Below are 21,814 nucleotides of genomic sequence, written 5' to 3' on the forward strand. Positions count from 1 at the left end.
CTCTTCCTACAAATTCTTGCACAGCAGCAGCAATAGGAGACCAGGTTCCTTCTTCAGCCAGGTGCAAGTAAGCAACAAAGATTGTTTTGGATTTTGCGGTGTCAAGAGAATCTCAATAGGTTTAAAATGTACTTCACTGCATTTAGATTTTAAGAACACGGCTCTCTAATCTATATAATGTGTTTTTTAAATTGGGATGCCATGTATTGCATACATTAGGCTGGGTTCCAAAAACACCATTTAGGTGCAAAAGTTTAGACAGTAAGTAAACTTCAGTGATCAAAATGGGATTTATTTATAAGTAAGTGTGAACAGAACAGCAATGTTAAAAGGTGCTGTATGAGTGTGGTGTCAGTCACTGAGGTTTGGTTTTATTCTCAGGGTGGGCTCAGCTTACTTGCTACAGCAACACATTTCACATATCTCTCCCCCCAAATTTTATATATGATAAAAAAAATGAATCATTAGTTCTATGGAAGAATTTTATTTTCAAATGATGCTTCAACTCAAGTTATCCATGGCAATCATGATGACTGTGGTGTTCAAATAAGGATATTTTATATTTTATATAAAATATGCTTATTTGTTCCCTATGACTGTCATTAAGTGTTGTATGTTATGATTCTTGACGAATGCATCTTTTCTTTTATGTACACCGAGAGCATATGCACCAAGACAAATTCCTTATGTGTCCAATCACACTTGGCCAATAAAAAATTCTATTCTATTCTATTCTATTCTATTCTATTCTATTCTATTCTATTCTATTCTATTCTATTCTATTCTATATATTTTTATGCCTTTTCCCACTAAGTTTCATCTACTTGCTCAGTTATCCTGCAAAGATTTTTTTTTACCTGCAGCACCACTTTCCTGTTATGGTTCTATGCAGCTAGAGATTCACTGGCATTTTTACTCGATTAGCTTTGCAATTTTACATCCCATGGAAGGATGGGTACCGCTGCACACTTACTGCCCCCACATGTGTGCAGTTAATAGCTCATGCTGAGTAATGAACTTTTCAGAACTTTTTTTTCCCCTCCCTTGCCAGTTTTTCTTCCTCCTTTACAGGACAGGGAATAGAGTTACTAAGCAGCAAGTGAGTCCTTAACAACCTCGCTCCTCCCCACCCCTTTCCTTCCACTCTCCTTTTAACCAATGGCACGGACCTGGAAGGATGTATGTCACAATGTGAGAGGGCGGGATAGAAGCCTTGTGTGGGAGGGAAGAACAGTAGAGGCACTGGCCACTGTATGAGCAGCAACCTGTGGATCCAGGAGGTTTTTTTCCCATCCCTTCCTTAGCACCATATGCAGATAGGTGAGTAGCAGCCACTCTGGCTTCTCTGAAGGCCTCTCTTGGCACCAGGGAGGCAGCATCTCTCAAGGAAGACCCAGAAATCATAGTACATACTAATCTTTTAGGCAGTGTGTCTTACTTGTCTGTCCTTCAAGAGTGAATAAGCAGATAGAAAAGACAGGCACAGGACAAGTCGCCCTCTTCCCACTCATGGCTTCATTGGAAATGAGTCTTTGGATTGGCCCATGGAAAGTGAAACCACAGGGGCAAGTTAAGAAAAAGAGAATATCCTTCTGCTCCTCTCCTTGCCTACCTCCTGAAATTAATCCACTGCACAAAGCCAAAAGAAAGTATATAATAAAGATATATAAAAAAAAAGTACTGTAAGATCCCCTGGGATGCGAAAGAGGAAGAGGAGAAAGCAGAAAGGTGGAGTATGGAAAAAAGGTTATAGGGAAAACAGAATTCAAATAATAGTAATATATTAATAATATCCTAAAATGTTACGTAAATTTTACTCAAAATTTATTCACAATGATCTGAAAGTTAATGCAGAAATGTGGGATTGAAAGATCAAGGATATCATTTGTGGGTGGAAAGCGATGCCATAAGATGGATAACATTTTGCTCTCTACAATATTCTGCTCCCAAATCCTTTCTTTAAACTTCATTTTATGAAATGGGGTATGATAATTTATTCATAATAGCAATGGGGGAAGAAAAGCAGACTTCTAAATATCACACCTCAACAGAAGTACAGTATAAACCTGCTAATTATCTTGTCTTAATTTGTAATTATGGGACCCAAATGCCCCAGGTTTCAGTTCCAGCAACTGTTCTGGAATGTTTATTTAACAGACCTTTTGTCATCTGACCAAGTGGGAATAAATCAATGCCTCTGATTTTAAAAGGCACTTAGATTTACCAAGCTAAAAGAAGATAATTGAATCCCTTATTATAGAGGCTTTTTTTTTCTCAGTCATTTGCTGTAGTTTGTAATAAAAAACTATTGGACATTTTGGTGCATAAGATAACCCAAGTCTGATTGCTGTATAAAATTATGCATTATTTAAACATTACTTGTTCATGGATGTTGAAGATAAGAAAGGATACTATGGTAGTAGTAATAGTAGTAATACCGGTAGTAGTAGTTATAGTAATAGCAATAGGGCTATCATTGTTTAGATTTTCTAAACTTATTCCATTTCCTGAAATAAATAATTATAAGCACAGTGTGAGAAACAGTATGAGATAACACACAATATTGGTCTGAATGAAAACAATATCTGCTGTGAACTCCGCATGGCATCAGGAAGGGCATCCAGCCGGTAAACGCTCAGCTCCATCCAGCTGACTCTATCCTGAATTGAGGGATTACAGATTTATAAAAATGTCTGAGTGAACATTTCTGCAGATGAGCGCAGGTTAGAGTTTGTTGCAGCCGCAGTAAAGTTCTTGCAGCCGCAGTAAAGTTTCCTCAACTCAGGAGAATCTTCTGTATTTGTTACCGAACTGTGTATTATGTACCAGCTAGGTGTTTATATTAGATGGCCAGGAATATTAGGTTTCCAGCAGACAATAAGCCTAACTGAAAGGGACAATGGACTGACTTAGCTTGTGGTTATTTGAACCAACAATCTTCCTTATGATTGTTGTCTCCAAGATAAGCTTTCAATACTATTTCAAATGTGTTATTGCTCTGAGTCTAAAAAGACACTGTCAAATAACTGACCTTGGGTGATCTTTTTTCTTAAGGTTACTGGCTACATGCCACTGACATTCACATATTCAATCGCAGAATGAAACAAAATATTTGCTTTACCTACCTTAGTCAATGACGTGATTGAACATATTATGCTGTCTTTAATTTTTTTATTGAGTAATTCTTTATTTATTTGTCTGACAGTGCTTTAGGTGTGGGGTCAACTTATAAAAGAGTTAGATCAGGATTATGGTTCCCAAGGCTACTTAGTAAATTTCACAGTTAAACCCTGGATTTGAACTTGAATTTCTCACATTTAAATCTAATAGTCAACTCATTTCTTCTCAGATATGCTAAAATAGTAAACATAAAACTGGCAATGAGTCGGGAACAATGGCTTATTTCTTCCTATCCCATAATCAGTAAAGTCACACATCCATTAAAACATTTTTGCCCCCTACAAATTCTGAATTTGTCTAAAAATGAAGGTTCAGTATGAAATTGGCACGTATGGTTATGCAGACATCAGGATTTATATGGAGTTGGCCTTTTCAATGACTCATCTGAAAGAACAGCAAATGAGTTGAGACATTAATTAAGAGAATCATAATGAATTACTTATGATGGGATATTCCTAAAGGGAAAGTTAGTTTGGGGTGTTTTTTTTTGTTATTGTTGTTACAGCAGTCTACTACTATTGTATCTGCTACTTATTAGCAGGCCAATATTATAAGAACATGAGAGACTGAAGTGCAGCATTTCCTATTTATGATATAAAAGGATATATATATATATATATATATATATATATATATATATATATATATATATATATATATATATATATATATATATATATATATATATTCATGATCGATTTTTAGGTTTGTCTGCAATAGAAATCTAAGCTTAACAATAATACCTTTCTAGAACAAATCATTGCTTAACCTTTTCATGATATTCAGGGATTAATTGCATGTTGTGAGTGGCCTTTGCCAACTAGGTTTTGAGTTTATTGTGTTTGTTATTTAAGTGGGACTTTCTTCCATGCATTTCTATGCTTTCTTTTGTTGGTGCAGGACACGTGACTGGATAGATTGTTGTCAAAATGGAGCTCGTAGGCTCTACCTTGACGGCCACATATGCCCATCCAAGACCAACACCGTCAAATTTTCTGCCAGCTATCAGCACCATGGCATCAAGTTATAAGAATCGATTCCCTCATTATTCTTTAACCCACAGCCTGAGCCTTCCTTGGAGACCTAGCACCTACTATAAAGTTGCTGCAATCACTCCGACTTTAGCACCATTTTCCAAGAGTTCTCAGGGGGTCACCCCAAGCAGCATGCTCCCCTTTGTGTCCAACAGAACAGCACTCTTTAATAGGTACTCTCCTGATGACTGGTACAGATCAAATCTGACCAACTACAAGGAGTCTGAAGCATCACGGCATAACGCTGAGAACATGAGAGTGGATACTTCCCGGATGATACAGGATAAAGAGCAACAGACAAGGAAAACCCAAACAGAAACAACCAAAAATATAGGAGAGCGAGTCAATGATATTGTATTTTGGAAAACAGAGCTCAACCATGAAATAGATGGAATGATTGGAGAGACAAATGCTCTTACAGAGATGAAGAAGCGTCTGGAAAGAGGATTGGCAGAAACTGAAGGGCCCCTTCAGGTAAACCAATCAATTCCATCGATAACACATTTGGTATTTAAGTAACATTACCTGCTGTGGTTCCGTTGTTTAAATGCCCTCTTAGGTTCCAGTAAAATTATTTTAGATTACTTGGCAACAGTCCAGATATTTTATGTATCTCTCCTAATAATTTCCTCTTAGTTTTGTTGAAATAACAGTCCAATCAAATCAATGGTGTTCTTACTCATTTTTTTATTTCAGTTTGAGGAAAACAATCAATATTGGTGAATTTATTTTTTTTTCTTTTGGCAGATCAATAAACTGTTGAATTCAGATAAAACTTCATGCATTTTGCCATGTAGAAAATTTAGCCAGCAATAATGTTATACTACTCCATAAAAAGCATCTAGAGTTAGTAGGTTACGCAAATAGTAGGTTAAGCTATTTCTAATTTTAAAACAACTATTTTTTCCTCTGTATTTGATAAGCAGGTGAATACAAACTGAAACCTGCAATGCAGAAATAATTATCTCCACACCATTATTCCTCCCTTCTCTATTTTATTTTTATCCCTTTTATTTTCCCCCTACATCATACAGTCCATGATTACTAAATTGTTCAATCATCAGCCTTGTATGGAGTGACCCTTCCTTCCTTCCTCTGTCCCTCCCTCCATCTTTTCTGTATTATGTTTTGTTCAGTCCTCTCCCAGCCTCAGCCATGCGAGCTGGCTAAACGAGCCAGTAATTGAGTTCACGGCTGCTATCAGTCCTGACAGGGAATCTGCAGCTGCCTGCCAAAGTCTCCCTCTTATCTTGGGGTTGCTAGGCAACCAGGAAGCTAGCAGTCCAGGCCGAATGTTCAGCTCACTTCTCCAAATCAAAGAGTTCAGCTCAGTTTTTGCTCGTCACGGAGCAGCAGAGCAGCCAGGACTGCTTTTATACTCTCTGAGCTATGGCTCCATGACTCAGCACTTCCTAGGCCTGCCCCACCCCTGCTTCTGTTGTTCCCGCTCTCCTGCCTACGAAACCTAGGGTCCAGCCAGGCCTGATTGCCATCAGCCGGGTTTGGAGGCATGGCCTGGGGGGGGAAGAGTCAGGGGACAGAGCCTCATTATCTCCTCCACCTGGCCTGTCTCTGGCTCCTGGAGCTGAGCCAGGGAAGCCGGTGCTCCAGAGGTAAATGATGGCCCTTCCCCCTCACTTTCCAAGTCACTTTCTGGCAGGGGGCCTGGCTCGGGGGGCATAGAAACAACATGTTTATATATATGCATAAAATATTGAATATTTAAATAAGTGAATAAATTAAAATATATTTCAAATTTTTATCTCACTCCTGTTGTTCATTTGAACAACCCTAAGTCAATCTTTGCTATTAGTTTGAGTGATTTTGTGTGAAATGGTCAAATAAAAATTTTAAGTTCTAAAGGAAAGAACTTGGAAAAAACACATTAGATCAGGGGGTGTCAAACTCAAGGCCTGCGGGCCGGATCTGGCCTGTGGGATGCTTAGATCTGTCCCGCAGGGCCAACCTGGAAACAGCAAAGGACAGGCCTGCTGTGTCTCTGCCAATGAAAATGGAGCTCAGGAGGGCTGTGTGTGGCCCGCCCGAGCTCCATTTTCACTGGCAGAGAGTTGCAGGAGGCCGTTGCAGCCAAAAATGGAGCTCAGGAGCCTGTTTTCGCTGGCAAGTGCTCGGGCCACCACAGACACTCCTGACATCACACTGGCCATGCCCAATCCTGGCCACATCCGCCCCAGCTCCTCCCCCCAAAGGTCAAACACAACCTTGCTGCAGCCCTCCATGAAATCGAGTTTGACACCCCTGCATTAGACAGTTAGGAAGGTCCTACTTGTCATTGAAAGGACATATAGGTGTCACAGAACAATACCTTTTTCAATATGCAACATACTTGACAATCGTGGAACAGATTTAGCAGGCTTTTTAAAAAATATTTCAACACGGAGATACACGATAACTTTTTTTCCCCTTGTTAGGTAGCCCAGGAATGCCTCCTTCACCGAGAGAAGAGAATGGGCATTGATCTTGTTCATGATGATGTGGAGAAACAATTGCTGACGGTAAGCTCATTTAACTCCTGAAAAAGGAAAATTTATTTGCTTGTATCCTGCCTTATTATTTTTTAAAATAATTAAAGATAATGAATATATCCAATATATCTTCCACCTTGCATCTTCCCCATAACAACAACCCTGTGAGGTAGATAGAGTGGAGAGAGAGTGAATGGCCCAAATGCATCCATCATGTACTTGTCTTTGTTAAGCCTGAATGGTGTTTTTTTAATACATTTGGAGTGTAACTTTGCCCAAATTGCTTATCTACAGATATTTTAGGCTACAAATCTCACCTCTCCTGTACCGTCTGGCAGTTGTTCAAACTGTCTTGCAGCACATGAGATTACTCACATCATTCCTTTCTTAGCTACTCGGAGTTATCTTCAGATCAGTTCACAATTAGGGTTGGCTCAAATATGGTGTGTGGGCTTGTGCAATTATAAAAGAAAGTCAGTAAGTAAATATAGATGTAAATAATGACAGCTTATTAAAGGAAAACAATGCAAGAGATCCTTTGTGATACCACATATTCCTGTTTTAAGTATACAATTAGTAGAGGAAAGCAATTGGTTTAAGAGTCATTCCTTGATAAAAAAAATTCATAGAAATACTGTGCTTGGAATAGTTATTATTCTTTACACTTTTTAATAAGTTCTTTCTTCTGGTCTTTCTGTAGTTTCTGGATATTATAGAAGTCAGGAAATGTCCCAGCAAACATTTCACTTGTCTCATCGCTATCTTGGATTTGCTTCTTGGCTCAGTCTTCCTTTGTACATCCTGCCTCTTGGCCTTTCCTTATTTGTGCTTCCCCCTCTCAAGTGTTTACTTCTTCAGCAGCTTCATTCTCCCACTACCAAGGTTCCTTATTATGTGAACTGTCAGCTAATGGCTATAAATCTTGATGCTCCTCTCCCTCTTGACCTTTCCATTTTTGAAAATTATTAAAATTGGACTGATAGAATTTGAACTTTCATTTATAAGTTTCCATTGGTTCTGGTCTTGTTAGATAATACTGAGCTCAGAACCTAGGTCGCAAATTTCTCCATGAATTGCTGACCCCTTGTCACTCATTAAGAGCAGTAATCTGTGTAGAATTTTTCCAGTGTTCTCTTTCAAAGATCATTCATGAAAAAAAAATTCTCATGAGAGTCAGAAACAACTGGATCAGCCCATTATATTATCCATTATATATATATATATATATATATATATGTTTTCTGAGGTTTTCGTGGGTGTTTGTATGTAGGTCTTTGGCTATTCGGGTTTTCTCCCGCGTAAAATTGGAAGTGTCTTGGCGACGTTTCGACGAAGTCTCATTCGTCATCTTCAGGCTAGGTGTTTACAGCTTCGTGCTTCTGGGAGCAATGTGTGATTGCAGCTGTTTCTTCCTTTTTAACTGCTAGTGGGGGTTTGAACTGATTGGGTGGGAGCTTGCCTGTGCTCTGATTGGATGGGGGTGTGTCCTGTTTGGGTGGGGGCTTGGTTGTGCTCTGTTTAGTCTGAGTTGCAGGGGGATTTGAGCTGGTGAGCTGCACTGCTGCTGTTTGGCTTCGTGTTCGTGGTCGTGCTACATCTTCATAGTGGGTGTCAGTCTGCTGCATGTATGGATTAGAGGGGTTTGAAATGGCTAATGTTGCAGCTGCGGTCTGGCTTCTGGTCCTTGGTCGTGCTTCCTGATCAGTGTGGGTTTGGGTCTGCTTTCTGGGTGGATGTGTGGTGGTGACATCCTGTGTGGGCCTCGTGAGTGTGGGTCTAGTGTCATTCCTCATGTTAAGGACTCGTTTGTCAATAAGGGCGGGTTTCCAAATGGCTGGTAGGCGGGAGGTATCATCTCGTTTGTTCATGCTGTGTGGGCGTTTTTCTATCTCGATGGCTTCTCTGATTATTCTGTTGTTAAAGTGTTCAGTTTTGGCGATAGTTCTGGTCTTTTTAAAGTCAATATCGTGTCCTGTGGCTTTAAGGTGTTGGACCAGGGAAGAAGTTGGTTCCTCTTTTTTGACTGAGTTCTTGTGTTCTTCAATGCGTGCACTTATTCTTCTGTTGGTTTGTCCGATGTATGTGGTGGGGCAGGCGGTGCATGGGATTTCATTTACTCCTTGATTTTCTAACTCAATTTTGTCTTTGGGGTTTCTTAGGATGGTGGATATTTTTTGGTTTGTGCAGAATGCTGTCTTGATGTTATATTTGTGGACTAAATCCCTCAAGTCCAGATCCTTCAACCACTGTCCAGAGATAAAAATCAGGTCCAACGTGCCTCCCCCAATGTGAGTAGGGCCATCAACTACTTGAGTCAGGTCCAAGGCCGTCATGGAAGCCATGAACTCCCGAGCTGCTGTCGATGACATGCCGGTCGATGGCAAGTTAAAGTCCCCCATGACCATAAGTCTGGGGGTCTCAACTGCCACTCCAGCAAGCGACAAACAAGCCCATCTGACACCTATGACCCCACCTCACAAAGAGGGATTCACAGCCGGCAATCTGAGGTACAGTGGTCTCCCTCGGCTTTAGACTCTCCTTAATAACAACCGCCACCCCCCCATCCCTACCTTGGGCTCTCGGCTGATGGAATGCTCGGAAATCCGGTGGGCACATTTCAACAAGGGGCACGCCCCCTTCTGTGCCCAACCAGGTTTCCGTAACGCCCATAAGGTCCGCAGAACCCCCCTGGATAAGATCATAAATTAGGGGGGCCTTGTTAACCACGGACCGTGTGTTGCACAACATCAGCTGGAGGCCTAGGCTCTGAGGGTCTTGACCATCTGGGGAACGGGAGAAGTCTGAGGGGTCGGGGTGCGCGATCGCCTTCAAACATCGAGCGCACGCCTCCAATCTTCTAGCGAGCCGCCATCTTACGCATGCGCAGAGCTTCAAGTTGCCAAGTTTTTGACCATTCCGACACAAAGTCAAGGTCTTTTTGAAGGGTAGCTGTATTGTTGGTAGTGTTAGATAGTTTAACATCATCAGTGAAGAGAACACAATTACTTATAATATGGTCACAGAGATCATTAATGTATAATATGATGAGTGTTGGTCCAAGAACACTCTTGGGGAACGCCGCTATTGGGCATATAATAAACCCTTCCTTCCCAGAGGAGCTGGCTTGTGTCTTGTCATTTCTACAACAACAGGAACAGGATTTGATAGGGCACTGCCTATTTTGACCACTTGTTGTCTGTTTGACAGGAATGCTGTTATCTAATTGTGGAGGGGTCCGGAGATGCCGTAGGATTTTAGTTTTAGGAGAAGTTTGTCATATACCACAGAGTCAAAAGCTTTACAGAAGTCTATGTAAATTGCATCTATTGCTTTGCCCTAATCAAGATTTGTAGTCCATATGTTTTTGCAGTGCAGAAGTTGTAAATTACAGGATAATTTTTTTCTGAAACCAAATTGTTTATTAGAGAGTAGGTTGTTTGTTTCTAGGTGGAGGGTAATGGATTGGTTGATGATTGATTCCATTACTTTGCGGGTGACGCAGCATAAAGAGATTGGTCCAGTGGTGGGATTCAAGTGATTTAACAACCGGTTCTCTGCCCTAATGATTTCTTCCAACAACCAGTTTGCCAAACTGCTCAGAAAGTTAACAACCGGTTTTCCCGAAGTGGTGCGAACTGGCTGAATCCCACCACTGGATTAGTCTGTAATTTTCAACTAGGCTGGGGTCTCCTTTTTTGAAGACAGGGATGACTGTGGCCAGTGACCAAAGTTTGGGAAGGGTCATGAAAGCTTTTTCACAGATTATGCTTAGGGGTTCTGCTATATTAGTGGAAAGTTTTTTTAAGAAGTATGCACATAGGCCATCAGGTCCAATAGATAGAGATGGTTTCAGTTTGCGAAGAGCCTTTTCAACATTATTTTCTGTGAAATCTATTTGTGTTAGGTCATTGTACTAATTGCTGGTATGACTGGGGAATGTTGGGTGTGAGCCATTACTGTTAACAAAGACTGAGCCGAAGAATGTGTTAAAGAGGTTTGGTTTAACTGTTTCATCATTATATCTTTGCTGTTAGAACCTTTTAGTGGTGGGATGGATCTCGAGTCTTTAAGTTTGTTGTTCACAAAATTATAAAAAGCACGATTGGATTTTGTGCGCAGAAGGTTTTCTTCTTGTTTAGTGTGGTAATCGGTGCATTCAATTTTTATTTGGTTGCATATATTTTTGTAGCGGTTTCTGAACTTGGCTACATAGCCAGTTTTGTTTCTTCGCCAGAGGGAATTTTTTTTTGGATTGGAGCTTTTTTATTGATATGGGTAATTTGTTTTTTCTGATTTTGGTGGTGGTTTGTGGTATGTATAGTTTAATGACTCTATTGACTTCAAGTAGGAAAACTCTATAGTGGTCTTCAGCAGTGATACAGATTGAGAATATATTTTGCCAATCAAGAGATGAGAGGTAGGTGTTTATAAGGTCATAGTTGGCTTTTTTGAAATTGTAGTTTGGAATACCATTATTATGAAGATTTTTGTAAGGGCGTATATTGAGACAAAAGTCTATCATGCTGTGGTCACTATTGGAAAAGGGTTCTTTTATTTGTAGTCCATAAATTGAGTTTGCGTTGTTGCAGAAGATGAGGTCAAGGCAGTTGTTGAGTCTTGTATTGTTAGTTACTAGTTGATCAAGACCTAGATTTGTAACAGCATTGTACAGGGTAGTATGGATGGGTTCAGTTGTACATTCGTTTGTTATCCAGTTAATAGGTTGATTGAGGTCACCCAGGAAGATGAGAGGATATGGGCAAGAGGTAGCCCATATTAGTAGTGTGGTTAACATGTTCGCATGTGCGATGTCGTAGTTGGGTCAGTTGGGGTATGTGAGTGACAAGTGGATGTAAGAAAGAAGAGTTTGTGGGGCCAGAGTCTACCTTATAGTGTATGGGTCAAAAATTCCACAGACTACTTTACATGATTTTTTTTTTGATTTTTTTTTTGATTTTTTTTTTGTTTACATTTATATCCCGCCCTTCTCCGAAGACTCAGGGCGGCTTACAGTGTATAAGGCAATAGTCTCATTCTATTTGTATATTTTTTACAAAGTCAACTTATTGCCCCCCCAACAATCTGGGTCCTCATTTTACCTACCTTATAAAGGATGGAAGGCTGAGTCAACCTTGGGCCGGGCTTGAACCTGCAGTAATTGCAGGCTCTGTGTTCTAATAACAGGCTTCTTTACCAGCCTGAGCTATCCCGGCCCCACATGATCATTTTGTTTAAGAACCACTGGCTTATTTAAATTTCGAAACATTTTCGCTTAAATAAAATCAGTTGCAGGAACACCTTTAAAGAGAAAAACAGAGCCATATTTCTGTCTACAATGCTTGAAATTCCTTTTCTTTCTTCAAATATGCTCAAAGGATGTGCATTCTTTGTTCAGTCTTTTGTCTTTTCACCTAAATCATTAAAAACCAAGAAGGTTTGCCATTTATATTTGGATTCTCTGGTTAGTTATTCCAGGCAAATGAAAACAATATTCATAACTGACCATTTTTGCAAAGTGTAAGCAAGAAAAGAATTGAAACAGGACAAATTTCAAAGTGCAACGTAGACTTTTAGGTGGAAGATTCCTAATACTACACATCAGAAGAAACTGTCCAGTTATTTTATTTTTGTTATTTTTCCTTCCTATCAATTTTCTATGCTAAGCAAAAATAATGGAAGTGGTGGGAAAATGTGGGAAGGCTACAAAGAAGGCCGGTCGCATTTGATCTTGCTATAAGTGTGATAAGAAGGATACACAATAAAATCCTCACCTCTTTCTTTTCCTAAGGGGGGAAAAACAAGGAGAAATTGAATTTCAGTTTCCTAAATAAGCATTACATTCAGCTGGCTTTTAGATATTCAATATTGATTTTTTTTCTTTTGCACAAACAATAGAAAGCCTGATGTTATCTGCATGAGGAACTAGTTGTGCCCCTTGAAAAGAATTCCAAAATATGGCCCTTAGTTATAGGTACACACACGCACACATATATAATATATACAGGGGTGGGTTCTACTTACCTTTACTACCGGTTCGCAATGGGAGCGCACACGTGTATATGTATGCATGTATATATGTGTATATGTATGTATGCATGTATATGTATGTGTGCATGCTTATGCACGTAAGTGTGTATGTGTACACATATACATACATACATATACATGCATACCCCCCCCCCAACCAAATAGAACTTCGAAACAGATCTTTTGAGAGTTTTAACAAAAAAGAAAAAGAAATGATACTAATGGAGAAGTCAGTACCATTCAGGCTCTCAAATGCCTCCAGAATAAATGGGGCTGAAATATTCAAATCTTTATACGATGGGAGAAGATTTAGGACCAAAATGGATGTCTTAAATGTGTTAGAATATGCTTCTAAAAGCATATATTTCCCCCAAATTGCTGTCTTAAGTCTTACGGTGAGAAAACATATCTACTTGGCATCTTATAGAAACCAAATCAGCTCTCATTTCTTCAAAGTAGTGCAGACAGGACACCAAAACCATGAGAATACTACCTTTACAGTAAATGAGAATACTACCTTTAGCAGTAAAGCTACAGAAAGAGAATCTTGCAAATCTGGAACTATTTCCCCTCTCCCCTGCCTTTCCTTTCCAGAGAAGAAGGAAGGATCTCTTTTGAGATGCTTTCTCCACCTCTATCCCTCTGTTGGACTCAGATTTCCTTTATCCAGCCATTGTCTAGGCTGAAGCTCTTCCTCCTTTCTCTTAAGATTCTCACAATGCTTTATAGAAGCTCTCGAAACAAGGTTAAAATCTCAATCCCACCCACTCCAGTAACATCCAAGTCATGTCCCTAGGAATGGTTATCCCAAGTTTGAAAGAAAAAGTCTATCCTGGACTAGAGATATATCTTCCACTTTGAACAAATGGCAAAGAGGACAAATAGGTGTGTTTTTCAAAATTTATAATTCTGAATATTTTTACTAATCCCTGGAAATATATGACAGGGTTTTTGTTTTTCTAACTTGACCAGGAGGTCGATGTAATCCATTCATGCCAAGAGAGAATGAGAAGACACTTGGATAAGGCAATGGCCCAGCTTGCGTAAGAAAACATTTAATCTCAACTTTCTTTAAAGGGCCTTAGAAATAAATTCTGATGTGACCACCTGATCAATTTTCTCCATAGCACAGCTTGAGGGTGAGAATCATTTCCTATATACTGATGGCCTTCTTCTCTAACAAGATCAGAAATGTTCAGGAGTCATGAAACTGGATTCTAAACATATAGTATTGGTAAAAGACACAGAGGTAAATGTTGGAGGTCTTTGAAAGGCAGTTTAGATCTCAAGGACTGATAGCAATGCCTAACAGATTAGCAAGTGCCAATCTGTTTTCAGTCCTTGTTGATGTCATAAAGTCAAGATAAAAGAAAGGCAGTCCCTTTTGAACTTTATTCAGACTGACGGCTCATAGCTATTTATAACTCTTCTTCCTCTTCTCCATGGAAATGATTTTCACCATTTGGAAAAATCTGAATAAAATTCCCTTTTTCAATTTTGAATCAGCATTGAGAGCCTCATGTGGATTCAGTCTAAGCCTTTTGTCTGGATAGTCAGTGTCTCAGAGAGTCATTTTTAGTTGTCTTCAGTGAAGCGATATCCAGACAATCAACTTGCTCCCTGAAAACTGAGAAGACAATGTGAACAAGGCTCACCTTCGACTTTCCCATCTTCTCATTCACACCTATCTTAGCAATGAACAGAGAAAGATGAAGAAGAGGGCTTGATTTACTTTTATATGAATAATAAGCAAAAGCCTCTGAATGTTATGAATCTGTGATAAAATTGGGTTCCTGACTGCCCAGAAATTTCTGCTAAAGTTCACTTAGATGTGAGTAGAATGCACTGAGATCTTCCCCAAAATGGGAAAGTTCAGAAATGTGATGAGGATGGGAATTGAGAGTGGATCCTAGTAAAGCACTCAACCAACCACCACACTTGCTTCTAAATAACAATGCATGGCTCATAGAGTAAAGATGAAATTTGTGCAAGAGAAATCCAGCATGATAAAAACACTAGCTCTTAGAGTAGAATATATGTGTATCATGTATCCAACGAAAAGGGCCAGGGAGCCTGGGCAAAAATTGTCCAGTTCTGTTGAGTCCACTGATTGTCCTGGAGGAGAGGGGAAAACAACTGCCTCTTTTAAAACAGGCAGCACTATCCCCTACTCACAGTGATTCATACCTTAGCTAGCTCTGAGTTGGATTATTGTAATGTCCTATATGTGGAATTGTCCTTGACGAACATTCAGGCATCGCAACTGATCCAGAATGTAGCAACATGGGTAGTTTTGAACATTTCACATTATACTCCTGTGAGCTGCACTGGATTTCAGCTTTCCAGTGAAATTCAAGGTCCTCATTGTCACCTATGAAAATCTACATGGAGGCCTAGACTTTTTGTAGGACCACCTATCTCCATTTGTCTCTGCATGCCCTAGCAAAATTCACAGGATGGGCCTGCTCCTTTGTATTAGGATTCCTAGGTAGTGCCATCTCCTGGGATCCAGGAGTCATGCCTTCTCTGTCACAGTGTCTGCCCTATGGAACATCCCCCTGGCGATCCAGATAGCTCTGACCCTGTTGATCTTTCCATTAAGTGCTCAGTTGTTCTCCCACGTTTTTGGATGAGCACTGTTGGTTGGTTTTGTTTACGTCTAGCTTTTGGAATATAATGGTTTTTAGACTATGCACATGTGTGGATATGCACGGGTGTGTGTGTGCATGTGCATGCGTATGTTCTGGTTTTGTTTTAATTCTCAGTTTACCACTGTTATGAGAGTAAGGAGTTTAAGGAGGCTAATGATTTTCTTTGCAAAAGTTATAATCCTACTTTACCCTCTGACCTTCATATCACCACAGAGCTGATAGGTCAGCCCAGCATGAGCTGGAGAAGGATTTGAGTGACAAGCAATCAGCTCACCGAATTGATGACAAATGTCACCATCTCAGGAACACATCTGATGGCATTGGCTATTTTCGAGGTGTAGAGCGGTTTGATGCTACGTAAGTATTGAATGGAGACTACAACTTTCATTTTTAAGGGAACCAGTGACAGTGGTTAAATGTTGCACATGAACTACAGAAATTCAGACTTGCCATTCAATGGATGACTCTGAGTTATTCAGTCTCTTTTAGTTATTTCACAGGGTTGTTGTCAAAATAAAATGAGGGTAGACTCCTTTGAACGCCACCTTCAGTGGCATGCATACATTTTTGTTTATTATTACAGAAACCTGAGGGCTATTTCCTTGAAAAGGTGTACAGAATTCAGTTCTGTTTTAGCTGATGATACAGCTGATGTGAAGTTGAAATGTCTGTGATTTTATAGATGAGTCTCTTGTCTATATAAGTCTACAATACAAAGCTCCCTTTATACAAACCCCAGGGATATAAAGGAGCATAAACATCATTTATTCAGAAATGTAGAACTCATTTGCATGTGATTACAAATGACTTTGATGACTTCATAGTTAATGCCTCTTATCTGATGGTATTACTTTTTCTCTCCAGAGCCAAATAGTGTGTCTGAGATGACATTAGTTCCTCACCTGATGCTTTATTCAGTAGAAGTGCATTAGGAGCACAATGTGGCTGGGGAACTCTAACTTTGCAGCTTGATCTCATCTGGCAGGCCTGCTCATTTGGTCCACTGGATCATCCCACTCCTCCAAGATTTCCACCTCTTCTTGAGCACTTCCAATTGCCCTGCCCTTTACCCATTTGACTAATGTGTGCCTGCTCCAATTGGAAAAGCTAAAGAGATTCTAGGGCCTCATGCTTTCTTTGCTCAGTAAAAGCACAAAACAACTCTTCCCATACCCTTCATCATGCCTTTTTCTCCATCAGGAAAAACACCAGCTAATCAATCCAAGACAACACGGGGATAATGGCTTCCTGATTTATTCTGTATTGAGTAGCTCTTCTCTGTGCATAAGAAAAAATATGGATCTTCAACTTCTCTTTCTTAAAAAGTGGATTTCTCTGAAACGTATCAATTCAACCTAGCTTGCCTAGGTTGAACAAAGACTAACTTCAGCCTCTATAACAAAGGCTATTGCTTTCCTTTGCTCTAATTGTTGCAAAGGCTTTTTACAAGCTATAATGATAGACAAGCTGGTGCCTTTCTTATGATTTCTACTAAAAAGGTCCGTGAAAATACTGGCTGAATTAGTGGGAGCTAAATTACAAAATACTGAAAATACAAAAACAAACAAACCGAACAACATTGGCACCAGAACCAGAAGCACCCTCCACCTCTTCCATTTGTAATATCAGATTGTACTCACAAAATGGACCAGAAAAATTCCTCTCCAGTCAGAAAGTTGGAACAATAAAATGGAGCAATCCACTATAAAATGCATCTTTATGCTCATTTAAGAATATCCAGAATACTAATAAGATTATTATTACTGAATTATACCTCCCCTTTCATTTTTAAAAAAGCAATACATGTGGTGAACAAATTAATGTCTGTGGAGGAGGCTAGATTTTGGCAGGCTTGAGTACAACACCAGCATTTCTGACTGCAGTTACACTTAAATTTCTTGCATTCACATCTCTCCTCCTCCTCCTCCTCTCCTTCCTTCCCCTCCTGCTTCCTCTTTCTCACTTAGGAGAAAAATAGTTACGACATGCTTAAAAATGGGATGTCCAAACACCACAGATGGAATTGTTAAACAGCTCAAATGTCGCAAACATAACTGGTACACCTTTGTATCCAGAATTAGTGTCAAGGAAGAGCCACATATACTATTTACAACTCGCTTGTTTGTCTCTTCTACTTTCCCAGGATCTCAGTGCCAGAATCCTGGGCCAAATTTACTGATGATAATATTCTGCGCTCCCAGAGTGAGCGGGCTGCTTCTTCCAAGCTCAGGGATGATATTGAAACTTTGCTTGTGGTGACTGCCAATGAGATGTGGAACCAATTTAACCGAGCAAATGTTGCCTTTACCAACCGCATCTCTGAAACTGCTGATGCCAAAAATAAGATTCAGACCCATCTGGCTAAGGTGAGATCTGCAATAGTGGCGAGTATCTGTAGTTCAGGTGTCGGATGAGGATGAAGGTTCGTTCTCCAAGCTTGTGGATTGGTTTCCAAACGTTAGATGTTTGGAAGATATTACCAAGCCTGGTAATTACCAAGATGTTACGAAGATGTTACCAAGCCTGGTAACAAAACATTCAGAAACCAATCCACAAGCTTGGAGAATGAACTTCACTCTCATAAGGTGAAATCAATTTCCCAAAATCAATTGGGAGGGAGCCAAATTCATTTAATGACCATATGATTCACTTGACAAATGCAATGATTTGCTTAACAACTGTGGCAAAAAGGTGGTAAAATGAGACAAGTCACTTAACATCTGCCTTGCTCAGCAATAGAAATTTTCAGTTGCGGTCATACATCAAGGACTACCTCTACATTAGTAACCACATTCTCAGTAATTTTCACATTTCAGAATTTCAGAGGTGCACCATGGCTTTCCTAAACAGCCTTCTCTTTTTTAATATATATTTTTTATTAAACTTTAAAATGACAAGTTAGCACTTTACTCACCATTGGCAGCTCCCTGCAGAGAAGGTTTGCAAAGTGCTGCAGCTGATAGAGCTGATTGTCGTTTTCATATATTTTTTTCCTGAACAATTTGGAATGGCATTCTTTTTCCCCACATTTATTAGGGCATAGAGAGAGAGGAAAAATTCACTAGAGATTTGAGTTAGCCTATGCCCTAAAGAAAGATTCCCTCTTTCTCACAAGATGATAGAGGAGAGTAAACTAGAATCTCTCTGGAGACTTTACTGGATTGTCAACAATTTCCACAGGCCACATGTTTCCCTAGTACAACTATTCTTTGCAATTGTGAGGGCATTCTTGCATGTTTAACACGCTGTTAATTCTCTCTCTTTTGTGATTTCTAAGAGGCAAAGGACAAGGGTTCTTTTTTTTCCTCCCTGCTTCTCCAGGCCCCTTTCATAAATACAAAATCTCTCATTGAAATTATGGTTGTTCAAGCTTGGATCTAGACTAACTTCTAGTAACTTCAGAGAGCAACATAAGGGGATGTAACTTTCCCCTACTTGTAATGGCTACCCTCTCCCCATTCACTGTAGAAGAGCCACTTGATGAAAGCTTTTTGTTGGGGTAGCCTCCATGAAATATTAGATTCTCCTTGAAATTAGACTTGGACCCACAGATGTATAGCCAAAAGCATGACCACCCAGTTTTTCCAGAAAGGATAGGGATTCTATGTATACAATAATTTCTTTCAAGTTTTTTTTTCTTGGTTTAAAAAATTAACAATCTAGTGGCAAAAAACTGTGAGAACTGATTTAATGCAGCAGTCGCTAGCTGGATTCATGTTGTCTTACAGAACTAGGTGGAGTTGGGGCTGGAAAACTAATAGAGTCCTTATTTATCAATATCATATTGATTTTCTAACCCTTCCCCTTATTTTCCCAAATTGTAGACTCTTCAAGAAATCTTTGATACAGAGATGACCATAGAAGCAATTCGGAAGGCTATTCGGGAAAAAGGACCTTCTTTGAAAGTTGCCCAGACTCGCCTGGATGAGCGCACACGGCGACCTAATGTAGAACTTTGCCGAGACTATGCCCAGTTACGGTAAGGGATATCAAGCTCCACTACCCTTGTTGTCTTATAGGAAGGAAAGTTGGGAGGAAGTATGTATGTAGAATAGAATAGAATAGAATAGAATAGAATAGAATAGAATAGAATAGAATAGAATAGAATAGAATAGAATAGAATAGAATTTTTTATTGGCCAAGTGTGATTGGACACACAAGGAATTTGTCGTGGTGCATATGCTCTCAGTGTACATAAAAGAAAAGATACGTTCATCAAGAATTCTAAAGTACAACACTAAATGATAGTCATAGGGTACAAATAAGCAATCAGGAAATAATCAATATCAATATAAATCGTAAGGATACGAGCAACCAAGTTACAGTCATACAGTCATAAGTGGAAGGAGATGGGTGGTGGGAATGATGAGAAGATTAATAGTAGTATGTAAGTATGTATGCTGTCTGCATCACGTGAATGGGGCTTCGCTTGTTTGTGTGGCCCAGATGCTGGCATGCCGCAGACCAGTGCTGGTCCACAGGCTGGGGGTTGCGGACCCCTGACCTAGAAAAATGAACAAAGAGGAGCTGGGACAGTATTGCTTAGCCCTTTCAATGTCTGTTTTTAATAACTTATTCTAATTTGCACATATAGTTAGCCTTTTAAATTCATGTAAAACACTAGTTCAGTTCATTCAATTAATAATCAGTAATAGTTTGATTTTCTATTTAAGAGCTAATTTTATTATTCTAATTTCACAATTAAACTTTGCACAATATGAACCAGATGCAAACTCTGAACCAAAATAGAGATATACCTAGAGTTTGATCTTGGGCACAATTAATGAGCTACTAGCATCCATAATATCTAAGTATAATTGACTTAGTCTGACTCTTGTTTTTCAAAGGCCAAAACCTAACAGCTTACTCTGCATTTCTGACTGAATAGAATTTGTGAATGAACTATCAATCAGTTATAGACCAGTTGGCTCTCTTTAGGAGTGATGGTAAAGAAAGTCCTTCCTCATGCACATTTCCTCTGAACTCCTGGTATCAGCTACAATGGGAAACAGGAAACAGGACTAAGCACACCGCTTGTTTAACATTTCATAGAGATTCTAGTTTCCTTTTTCAGTTTGGTTCACTAGCTAAAAATCTAGTTTCACCTTAGAGTGCCTTTTGAGAGCATCTGTTCTGCTTTTTCTTCATCCTTAAGATATTCAGAGTGAAGAGTTCGTTTTGCCTAGTCACTTGAATTGACATGAAAGAGAAAAAAAATGACATGTGAGAACACTAGTATGCAAACAGGAAACCACAATTTTCCACTCTTTTTTCATTTTCCCCCTAAGTTGTGCTGCTTTGTCACACTGACGCTTTCTCAGACAATTTTGTTTCATTGGTTTCATGGGGCAAAAAAAGAATAACTCTTATGCAATTGAGTGCAATAAATGGTCAATTTATTGGGGAAGCTTCCTTGTGAAAAGCTAGCCTGCTGAGCAAAAACATTATTGGGTTTTGTAGAATTTATTGCATCGCTGTTTACACAATAAATAACATTATAGAAATACAAATATTTTGTATTTAATAATGACAATGATAAAGGCTTTTCAAAGCATTTTTGAAGCATTTTTTGTAAAAGTTTGCAGCTTTCCCTAACATGCAGATGTCTGTTTGCAGCTTTTTTTAACTTACACCATAGAGAAAGTGAACTCCTTGAGAAAATGTCACCTATTGGAATTTTTGAAATTTTTTGAAACATTTTGAAATTAATACATGTACCCCAATTCAGTATTTTTGAAATATAACTTCCATTATTTTTTTTTAACAGAATGCATCATTTGGTATGTGACTTTCAAAAGCATGCTTCTATTTCCAATGCACCTCATTTTATCTATTTATTTATTTCTCATATTTCTACACCACCTCTGTCCCTCAGCAAATATACTAGTCTTTTGTGTACATTTTTGACATGAAAAGCAGGTGAAAAGCCTAAAGCATGAAAATAATGTATTAACACCCTTCCCTGCTTTCTTCCCACTTAGCCTTGTGAATGAAGTATATGAAATTGATGATACAATCCAGGGACTGCAACAGAGGCTGAGAGATGCTGAAGATATTCTCCAGACACTGCTTCACACCAAAGCCAATCTGGAACATGATCTTGCTGTCAAAGCCAATTCACTTTTCATTGACCAGGAGAAATGCATGGGGATGAGGAAGACTTTTCCTAACACACTGAGGCTGGTGGGGTACACATAAGTGGGTGCTGATTTCAAAGAAATTTGGGAACTATGGACTTGACTTAGTAATAAAGTGTGTCTAGGGGAGGTTTGCTTTGTTGCACTTTTATGAAGTTTTTATTTCTGAAGACATTATTATATTTTCATATATTAAAAGTTTCTCTGCATAGGAATACAGCTATTTCGTACGTGGTGTGTGTAGTGTATTTTCTTCTCTTCTAGGTGGATATTCTCTTTTAGTACACAACATTTGCTGT

The 21,814-nt window shown here is 39.2% G+C and overlaps 1 protein-coding gene across 1 annotated transcript; it reads left to right on the top strand.

Moving 5' to 3' along the window:
• Positions 1-1,242: 1,242 nt before the first annotated feature.
• TEKT3 (tektin 3) lies at positions 1,243-21,724 on the top strand. The gene is made up of 8 exons (XM_058168136.1): positions 1,243-1,320; positions 4,081-4,688; positions 6,647-6,730; positions 13,700-13,770; positions 15,592-15,735; positions 17,522-17,744; positions 19,203-19,357; positions 21,360-21,724. Exons 2-8 carry the CDS (start codon positions 4,110-4,112, stop codon positions 21,574-21,576), a joined length of 1,473 nt encoding a protein of 490 aa, XP_058024119.1. The 5' UTR covers positions 1,243-1,320; positions 4,081-4,109; the 3' UTR covers positions 21,577-21,724.
• The last annotated feature ends 90 nt before the right edge of the window (positions 21,725-21,814 follow it).

The sequence above is a fragment of the Ahaetulla prasina genome, chromosome 2, assembly GCF_028640845.1.
Source record: "Ahaetulla prasina isolate Xishuangbanna chromosome 2, ASM2864084v1, whole genome shotgun sequence".
Classification (NCBI taxonomy): Eukaryota; Metazoa; Chordata; class Lepidosauria; order Squamata; family Colubridae; genus Ahaetulla; species Ahaetulla prasina.